Source organism: Zea mays, chromosome 2 (assembly GCF_902167145.1).
Source record: "Zea mays cultivar B73 chromosome 2, Zm-B73-REFERENCE-NAM-5.0, whole genome shotgun sequence".
Taxonomy (NCBI): domain Eukaryota; kingdom Viridiplantae; phylum Streptophyta; class Magnoliopsida; order Poales; family Poaceae; genus Zea; species Zea mays.
The window spans coordinates 199207714-199217911 of NC_050097.1; the positions used below are offsets into that span (position 1 = coordinate 199207714).

The window sequence follows — 10198 nt, forward strand, 5'->3', positions numbered from 1 at the left end:
AAATGTGCTACGAAAGCAAAACAGACCAACGACGGCGTGTGCAATTATTTATTCCATTTTATAATACGTATTATTATTACTTTCATACTTTATAGTTTAGAACGATGGCGTATACACGTAAGTACATCTTTCTTCCTAAATTATATTTCGACATTTTAATATTTATAGATCTAAAATATTTTATAGTTTAGAACGATGGAACCAACTGGTTAGCATCGCTGCTTGTGGTGCCCTGGTACCGCTGAGGTGCTGCTGATGACTCGTTGAGCCGGCGGACGTTGCTCTCAACTGGTCAATCGGCTGTTTGAACATAAACAAAGTTTTGAACTTTTGATTATGATATGTTTGTTTCGATTATAATCTATCCATATTTAATTTTAGGAAAAACAAACGGACAGATTATTGTGCCAAATTATATAATCTCAAAGTAGATTATCATAATCTTATAATATACTTAAGAGTGCTTATTTGAGGTTATTTTTGACAAAAGATTCACTACTCAAAAATTTAGTAGAAATTACTCATCATTTTCACTCTTTAAAATTGTTTCATTTATTCTTCTTTGCTCTCGCTATGTAACATTGTTAGAAAATAAAATAGACATAAAGATTTACGTCTTCAATACGGAGGAGCATACAACCACGAGGAAACAGATTTCCTATCAACCGCAGAGTACAATTTACATGTAGGACCTATATTTATAGACGTACATGAAAGCATATTCCAAAAACATATTTCAAATATATAAAAGGAATTAGATGCATATCCCAACAAATCCCCCATTGACTCTAAATCCATAGAACTGTTTCCCAAACACCACTAGGATGCTAAATTTGAATATCAACTAAGCCTTAGTAATCATTAGACTTGGAACTGAAGCACGACTTCGTATCATCAAAATAACCTCTCTTCTGGACGCAATAGAAACAACTTCAGCATCAACTATTTAACAATACAAGTAATATAGATTATTCAAACGGTTGCCCTTCAAGATAATACGATTGCCACGAGAAATCTTAGGAACACCATCAATAGCAGCAAAATTGAATCCTATTGCTTATAAAATGCTCAAATAAATAATATTTCTCTTCAATTTTGGAACAAAATGAATATCAATAAGTTTCTTAATACTGCCATCATGATCTCGGATATAAATAGAGTCGATTCCAATAATCTCACGTGTGGATCCATCTACAATATCATTCTCACCAACATGAAACTGAACATAATCAGAAAACCAATCTCTATGCGAACAAATATAAAAAGTGCAAGCGGAATCGAGAACCCAAGAATAGAGCACTTTTCAATAGAGGCAACAAACAGAGCTTCTACACCATCCAAAGTTTTAACAAAACTGGTTTCAGCACAAGACTTATCCAATTCTTTTTTCTTTCTCTACTCTTTATTTCTCACTTTGGGGCACTGAGAAATATAATGAGTGTTTTTGCTGCAATCATGGCAATAAGGGTTGGATTTATAATCTCCAGTTCCTCGAACAATTAAACCTTCACCTTTGGGTTCAGAACGAGAATCAACATCAAATTTTTCCTTGGACAGCAAATTTGACTTAACATTATTAAAGGACAGAAAGACATAATTTTCTTAAAATGCTTAAAAGAAGGGGCAATGAGACTACCAACAAAATTACCTTATTTTCATTATCTATCTTCACATCAAGACTCTCAAGGTCGATAATAATTGAATTAAATTCATTAGGATGTGACTGCATAGATATACCTTCTGACATGCGAATAGTGTAAAGACGCTCCTTGAGACGTAACTTATTTGTAAGACTCTTAGTTATATACAGCTCCTTCAATTTTAACAACAATATTGCTACAGATTTTTCATGCATTACTTCACGCAGAACATCAAAAAAATTCTATATTATATTATTCGATAGTTATTTATCTCTCACTTTTTTCCAAAATATATCTTCAGCCTTCTTATCTTTCTAGAATTTTCAGTTTTCTGTTTGGCTTAGTCCTGGATTATTATCTCCTTTTTGTTGTAGTGTGACGGATTTTGCAACCTGAGCTAAATGAGAATGTTCTGCGTAAGATATCCCAATGACCCAATTCGTGTGCTTAAAGATCAAATTTGGAACTCTTTGCAAAAGGAAAAAAAGACTAGATTTGGAAGTTTCTCCTAGATCAACATGATACTCGATAATATAGTTTTATACTATATGTTGCACTGTTCACCGTGTAAAGTTTGAATGGATAAACCGCTGAAAATAGTCTAAGCAGGGGCCAATTCAGGGGGCAATGCTCCCCTAATCCTCCTAAATTCTATAGGAACTACTATTTTTTAGCTAATCACCATATAAATAATATAAAATGCCTCCTAATAATTAGTCTTAATCTGATTTGTCCCTCTCAAATTTAAATCCCGGCTTCACCATAAGACTAAGAACAGTGGTCACTGAACCAAGAGGGATGTATCTTTTTGTAGGAAGGAATTTTTAGTCGACCTTTGACTTTGTGCTACATTGCATGGGATTATTGTTCTTCCAAGTCAGCGAAATTGGAAGATAAGAGATGGATTGCGCCTTTGGATAAAAATGCATGATAGTCGCTCCCGGGCCCCGGCCGACATCACCCAGTGTAAATTGTTGACCACACTATTGTCATTTATGAGAGAATGGTCAAGACTATATGCTGTTTGGTTAAGACTTCGTGAGTGTAAGTGTTAATGGAATGGTTACCGCCGTTTCTCAGAGGATGGTCAAGATTCAAGAGCTATGGATACCGGAACCAAATTCTCCCCTTGTTCAATTTGGAAAAGTTATTATCTCTTCTGTTTGACGGCGAGTGGTGCTCTCTCTCTCTTTTCGATTTTCCCCATAACTCATTGCACCATGTTGCTTTCTCTTGTACGAGTTCTGGGGATCAAACCGAACCCCTGCCCATTGGATTGTATCAGGATAGAATTCAGCACTCATACATCTTGTATTTCAAGAGCAACCTTTCGTAGTCACACACCGACACACGTACACATGCTCATCCGTCACTCCAGCTTGCTCACCTGGTGACTGCCAAGAGGCCAGAGAGAACATCAGCTTCTGAGCATGGCCGTGTTGCTGCAAGCCTAATCGACAGAATGGGAACACGGATTTGGGGTTAATTTGGTCGGAAGAGTGGGATTTTGCTCAGATCTCGTTTGTTTCCTTTCATTTTGAGGAATTGGAATCTTACTAATAAAATAGACTATTTTTTTAGAATGTGACAATCCACCACATTTCAAAGTTATCATATAAGTATATCTCAAATTCATGAAGTGAGATATAAAAATTGATTTCATAGATTTACATGCTATTTTTTTGATGTACAATTTATAACACAATCATTTACTTGCTTCGTTATAACATAAATATAGTATATAACTATGTCTCTCATATGATTTAGAATAATATACAAATATATTATATATAAATATATGAACTTAATTAGTTTTATATAAATTATAATTATTAAAATGGAATTGAATTCCATCCAAACAAACAAGGCCTTAGTAAATTCTGGTAATCTAGTCTAAACAGGCCTCCTTGGGGATTTCATGTGGGGACATCCATGGCGGGGCCCAAACTTGGTATCAAATCCTCCTATCTACTCACCCCGATGAAGCCCAACTACGCTCCAGAGGATAAAGCCCAGCCCACACTCCGCATTTAGCAATCCGAACTGCTTGCCGCCGTCAGCCACCACCTCGTCGGCGTCGGAGGCCACCGCCCACCGTCCTATACCCTCCACTCCATCCAAGGAGGAGAAAACGAACCCAGCCTCACCCAGGCTCGTTCAGACGCCGACCAACGCGATCGCTTCCTCCGACGCCTCCCGCGCTCTCCACGAACAACTGGTATGAGCTTCGTTCGCCTCGGCCGCTCGACTCGCCGTCGTCCAGCCGCGGTTCTCTTTCTCCTCAAAGGCAATGTATCTCCTCCGGTCCCCACCCCTGTGATTCAATCGTTTCGTATTAGGTATCGCTGCAGTGCCAAACGGTGATCGGCCGGGGCCGCCTGGTTCAAACTTCAAAGCAAACTTCGATTCGCATCTCGCCGGTTGAGTTTCATAGGCGCGTTGCCTGATGTATCCTAGTTGGAATGGACGCTGGCTGCTGGGTGTGTGAGGCCCTTAGCAGGTAACTTGGAGGGATGGGCGTGGGCCGGCCAATCTGCTAGTTGTAGATGGCGCGTTATCTGAAGACGCAGAATGGCCACGTCCATGTGGTATGGTCTCCTTTCTATTTGGAGAATCCACCAAGCAGATTTTATACTTTATTAAGATTTTGTGATACTTGAACTTAAACACCAACGATTTGTTGTAAATGAGCACTTATTCTCATAATGAAACTCAGTAATCTTTATTGAGGTGGGTAACATAGGAAGATGACCTTCAAATGCTAGTTTGTTCCATATGATATGAGTCAATTACTCTAGAACCTAACTGTCAACTAACATCTCATATGTTTTCAACTATTTTAGGTGGACTAATTTCTGAATTGTGAATGGTACTGCCTCCATGTAGATGTTTCTCTGAATCTTTTCTTCAGCTTGATCCCAGAAACCTGTTAAACCAACCATACAATATTGTTAAGAAATGGTGTTTAATGGAACTGTTCTCCTAGAATAAGATGCCTGATTTCTTGTGTCATTGTAACCAGAACACGAACAGGTGAGGGGTCGTTGTGATAGTGAATTTATGTGTGCCTCTTTCTTGCATAGGCTTGTATCACTAATTTATTGAAATAGACATTGTATGAAGAGGTGACGAAGCATTTCATCACCCATTGACTTAGAAAGAGATCTTTTTTTGTAATAATGCTAGAGGCACCACTCAAAATACATAGTTTGCTTATGGCCTTTAAGACCTTAGGAAAGAACACTCCTATCCTAAAAGGAATTTGTTCGAAACCAAAGAAATTGAGGCGTTAAACTTTTGTTCACTATATAATATCATCAAGGAAATGTATTTATTTTAGATTTAGAGTATTCCTAAATTTTGATGCTTCATTCTTTGTTGACTTTGTGCTTGTGTTAGATGAGATACTAATGCCTAATGAACCAACCATTGTTATCTATCTAGAGAGAGGACCCTTTTGGATTTGTATGATTTAGTGTCTATATAACATCTACTGTTGTATTAATGTATTATTCTAAAACATAAAGTTTCTGTCCTACCTTCTGCCACCAACACCACTTTCCTTTTGGCAGTTGAAGTATAATGCAGCAACTGGTGCTCCAAGATTGTAAATTGCCGAGAAGTCTCTGATGTTGAAATTTTGCCGCCATCCTGGTGCATAAACTGTTTGTCTTGCTTGCTGTTTGAACAGCACAAAAACAATTCGATGAATTCCAGCTGGTGGCCTTGGGCTTTCATAGGGAACTATTTCATTGCCTGAAAAAAGCATGTATTCCTTATTAGAATGCTTTGCTATAATTTTTTAGGTTAATCCTAGCATTAACCATTTTGTGCTAATGACTTTTGTAATTGTAACTGTTTTTTCACTACCTGCTGTCCTCAACATTGTGTTCAGTTGGCACCATGCCACCCCCCCCCCCCCCAACACACACACACAAAGAAAATCAACACATCCACCCACCCAAAAAGAAAAGAAATACACACACGATAGGTTCTGATGATGAAGTTATTGCTACCTATAGCATATTAAATGTAGACCCTTATAGCTTCTACAATCAAAAGTAAATTAAATATCAAAGCTTACCATATATAATGTACATGTGTAATATCCCCATTATTGAGAGTATAAATCATAAATTCACAAAAAACATGAGGTCTATTATGATTATGATGTGCTAGTTTTATTTCATTTGTTTAAAATGTTCTTAACTTTTTTCTTACAGTCAGAAGTTTTTCTATCTGCCAGCCTAAGCTGATTGGGCTGCTAGATTGTGCATGAAACATGCATTGCTAAAGATATGTTTATGAGTCTACAGTAATGCTTCCTGATTTTGAAGAAATCCCTGGTGCAATTTAAAATTTGTCACAGAAGTAGTTCTGTAGTTGTATAATTGATAACAAGGGAGTTGAGCTAGCTCAGTTGGTCAAGCCAAGAGTGTGGATGTATGACCAGACCACCTAGGTTGAAGTCCTCATGGAGGCAAATTTTGATGCCTATTTTCTTTTTAATAAAATGCCACCTACATTCTTCTAGGTTGATCTATTTTTTTATGTATGCAACAATTGATAACCATTAATATGTTTGATATCATCATGCTAATATATAGTATTTTTGAGATCTGGTTGAAAGCTTCCTGAAGGAGACATCTAGGTCATGAAACATTTTTGACACCTTATAGTATCGTATTTAATTTAAACACTAAGCTCAATTTCATTTTTGTCTAGAATGGAAGTTCTAATGCGTGACATTCTGAAGGACATCTCAAAGATTTAATATATAGCTGCAACCTTTATTTTTGTGGGCGCACACAGAAGATACCATTAGTTGAGCATTGTATATTGTCATGCAATGAATTAGGTAACAATAGCCATCTACTTTATTTCCTGTAGAAGTCTCACCACACTGACTAAAGTGATCAAGTGGATCCCACAGAAAATACCATGATGTCAGATCCTCAACTTGAGATCCTTAACCTGCATCAAAATAGGTGTCGTCACATATTAGAGTGGGGTCCCCCTCTCGGTGCTGGAAACTCCCACGTGAGTGGGGCTGGGGTCTGAGGAAGGGATAAACCGAGGCAACCCTTCTCCACAAATGCGGAGAGGCTGCTTCGAACCCACGGCCTGGTGACACATTGAGACAACTCTCACCATTGCACCAGGTCTACCCTGCCTTCACATTTGACTCTTAGGTATGCAGTATTAAAATGGTTCTTAGTAAGTTTAGTCTTCAATAAAATCATCTATCCTAATCTTTTCAATTGCTGAATGACGATGAATCCAAAAGGTAGGAGGATTATGAATTTTCATTCAAAAGAAACAAGCGGTAGCCACTATGGCAATTAAGGAGATTGAACCAAACCACAATGACTTATGAGATGAAAGTGTCTGATTTTTTCTTTAACCTATTAAATTCACCTAGCATGCACTTGGCCAGAAAGTATTTGATGTAGATGTCGGCTTCTGGTATTTTACATGACACCACTTGCAACTAGTATGTGAATAATTTAGACAAATTTAGTTCACTACAAAAATTCTTGAACTTACTATAAGTCCATGCATCTTTCTTCAAATATTGATGTCATCAGTAATAAGCATGGATGCCAGGCATAATAGCATGCACGCAACATAAGATAAATGTGTAAAGGTTTTAATATAAATGATGTGTTACATAGCATCTTTGAAACAAAATTCACATCACCATTTGCTCACCAAAGCAGTTACTTCGTCAAAGCATTTTACCTCTTTCACATCAATTGTTTTGGCAAATTCTACAATCTAGATGTTACATTTGCAATAGTGATTCTTCCATAGTTACTTAAATCCTTTACTATCATCAGATGTTTTGTCATTTGACATACATTTAACTGGCCACATGTTCATTGTGACATTGTCACATTTCCAAGAGCAAGGTGCTGGTGAAATGTTTAAATTTAGTGGAAGATGATATATATTATGTATATTTAATTAAGACGCAACATGAATCTGGAGTTGTTTGCGTTTTATGTGAAACAATAATGTTCAAAGATCTGGAGTTGTTTGGAAGTAGTCCTAAAAAAAGTTTAAAGATCTGTGCCTTAAATGCTAATTCATAAGAAGAGGTCAGGTAAGGTTTTACCCACCAGAACATATGTCTCTTGCCTCTGGTATATCTGTTACCAACCTGTAAAAGAAAATAAACAAGATGAAAAGAAGCAAGGGCATGCCTTTAGATCTTTGATTGGTATGGTATCAAAATTACTTATGCAATCTAGATAATTAAGTAAATAGTTTTAATTGTAAAACATACATGAATTTGGAATATTGATGTTCATGTAGATGTAAGAGTTTAACTGGTGTTTTCTATTAACAATAGCTGATTTGCACATTCACAAGTCACAAGTCTAGTGTAAGCCTTTATCCCCATAGTTTTGGACTATCGAAATAAGTGTAAAACTGTAATTGCATGCATGCATATGCAATATCTTTCATGTCAATCTTGTAACTAATGCCTTATCTGATTAAATGATATAACAGTTTACCTTATTTTTAACTGAGAATTACAATATTAAAGTAGTCTAGATAGAATTTGGGTCCATGGCTGTTCTCTTTAATTTATCCATGAAGTAATTAATTGACAGATTTTGATATAGCAGACCACCTTGTCCATACAGAGTTTGTAAAATATCTTCTTGACAAATTTAGAAACTATTATGCTGTAAAAATATCTACAATATTACTCATTTTATTTGTATGCTATAGATATCAATTCAACTGGAAACTAATGTTGACAATAAAAAACAGTCTGCACAATGAGACTTAGGTTAAGCGAATTACGGTGATTGAAAACAAAAGTTACTCTATCACAGAAACTTTGGTTTCTTACCCAATAGCATACATAACAAGAGTTCTTCAGATGTTGATGGATGGAAAAGAAACACCCCCCTCCTTTTTTGAGAGGGCTGCATCCAATCCTGCAGGTTATCTAGGTAAGGGGTCCTTGAACTACAAACATAAAAACAATGTGCCAAGTAGCATTCATTTGTTTCTTTTAGAAAGGTGGCGCTATCCAGAGTTTAGGAAATATTCAACTCAAAATTTACTTGAATAACAAATACAATAAGCTCACCAATGCAGATATTCCCTGTACTCTGGTTTGCTTGGACTTGGTGCATCAGGATCCACCATAACCTTAGAAGAGGTAAGTTTGAACTTTAGCATTTTTATTTCATGTGTTGTAAAGGAGCCGAGACTTAATTCTAGAGAGCAAATAAGAGGGGGGTTAAAAAAGAGAGTGCTTTTGGTGACCTTACTGGAAGGTGTGATTTTTTTTCACCAAAATCAGCCATAAGTTGCAATAAAACACATGTTGTTAAGCACTCACAACCATGTTGTGCATGTGCAGAATATGTTGTACGTGTACAATGTGTCTGTGAGCCAGATAATGGTACAGGTGTGGGAATAATTTGTCTGTGACTTTTGTAGTTTTCTTTTTTTTACCATGGATTTGGAGGGTGTTCACAGGCAGAGGCAGCAACATGAGAGCTACCATGCAACTAATGTACTTGTAACTTGTAAGTCCTTATCCTGTACAATATCCTTACCAGAGAAGCAAGATAGTGCGCAGAAGCATATTCTAAAATATGTATGTAGGGTACATGAACTTGGTCATCAACAAAAGGATTCTGTGTGGTGTCCTTTGTACAACCAACAAATACCATCCAGCGAGATATTCTGTTTTTGTTCTCAGAGCAACATTCTATTCAACCTAATCAATAATTCATAATAGTTATATCATCGAAAGTTATTAGTACTTTTGTAAACCAACATTTGTGCAGTTTTATCGCTTATTCTAAGTAGAACAACATGTATATGTTGTAATTTTTCAGAAAGAGAAAATATATAATAAATTAGTGTTTGGAGTGCACAGGTCACTCTAAGAACTCTTCTGGTTATACTATGCTTACCTCTTCTCACATGAGAGTGATCTTTTTAGTTGAACCTTTTCTTGCAATCAAAGTCATGTTTCACCTTACCCAATGCAATGCATAAACACATGCGCTCTACATATCAGGATCCTACAATCTATTATGGTCACTTACAAGTGTGTAGAGATTTGTTTGGTCGTGGCCTTCAATCTCAACATGTGGTGCATTGAGCACAGCAGATGCTCGTAGTCCAGTGCCATTTGTGATCTCCTTGTCACCATAATTAATCCTCATCGTTGCTGACTTTATGAAAGGATCCAACACATCACCAATTACCTGGCTCAATGCCAAAGGATCCCTGCCTCGTGACATAGTTCAGTATACAATTGAGTTGATGGCTATAGAAGAGAGCTTCGTTGATCCACAACTAGGTGGAAACTATAATGTGCTGGAAGAGCTATCAAATGATTTTGTGTGTGGGGAGAACAGAGCAGTTCTTTGTAAATTTATATTAGTTGTGAAGCATCCACTTTATGTTCACAACATTCCATTGAGCACTATAAGAAGATAGAATCTTACTTTTAATATATCATTATTTTTCCTTATATTTGCTTCTTTGTTGCATGGACATGTAGAGTACCTATCAACCTC

The 10198-nt window shown here is 36.7% G+C and overlaps 1 protein-coding gene across 1 annotated transcript; it reads right to left on the reverse strand.

Moving 5' to 3' along the window:
• Positions 1-4345: 4345 nt before the first annotated feature.
• LOC100127527 (ZCN18 protein) lies at positions 4346-9981 on the reverse strand. The gene is made up of 5 exons (NM_001367429.1): positions 9722-9981; positions 8749-8810; positions 7763-7803; positions 5180-5396; positions 4346-4566 (listed from the first exon to the last, which is right to left on the reverse strand). The coding sequence occupies exons 1-5, from the start codon at positions 9917-9919 to the stop codon at positions 4548-4550; spliced, it is 537 nt and encodes a 178-aa protein (NP_001354358.1). The 5' UTR covers positions 9920-9981; the 3' UTR covers positions 4346-4547.
• Between the last annotated feature and the right edge of the window lie 217 nt (positions 9982-10198).

Bases quoted from the DNA above. Each gene is read 5' to 3' on its own strand.
- LOC100127527 (NM_001367429.1), bottom strand. From the start codon at position 9,919: ATGTCACGAGGCAGGGATCCTTTGGCATTGAGCCAGGTAATTGGTGAT. The intron at 7,804-8,748 runs GTGAGCTTATTG...TTTCTTTTACAG, and splicing joins TACAGGGAATATCTGCATTG to GTTGGTAACAGATATACCAG. The intron at 5,397-7,762 runs GTGGGTAAAACC...TGCTTTTTTCAG, and splicing joins GGCAAGAGACATATGTTCTG to GCAATGAAATAGTTCCCTAT.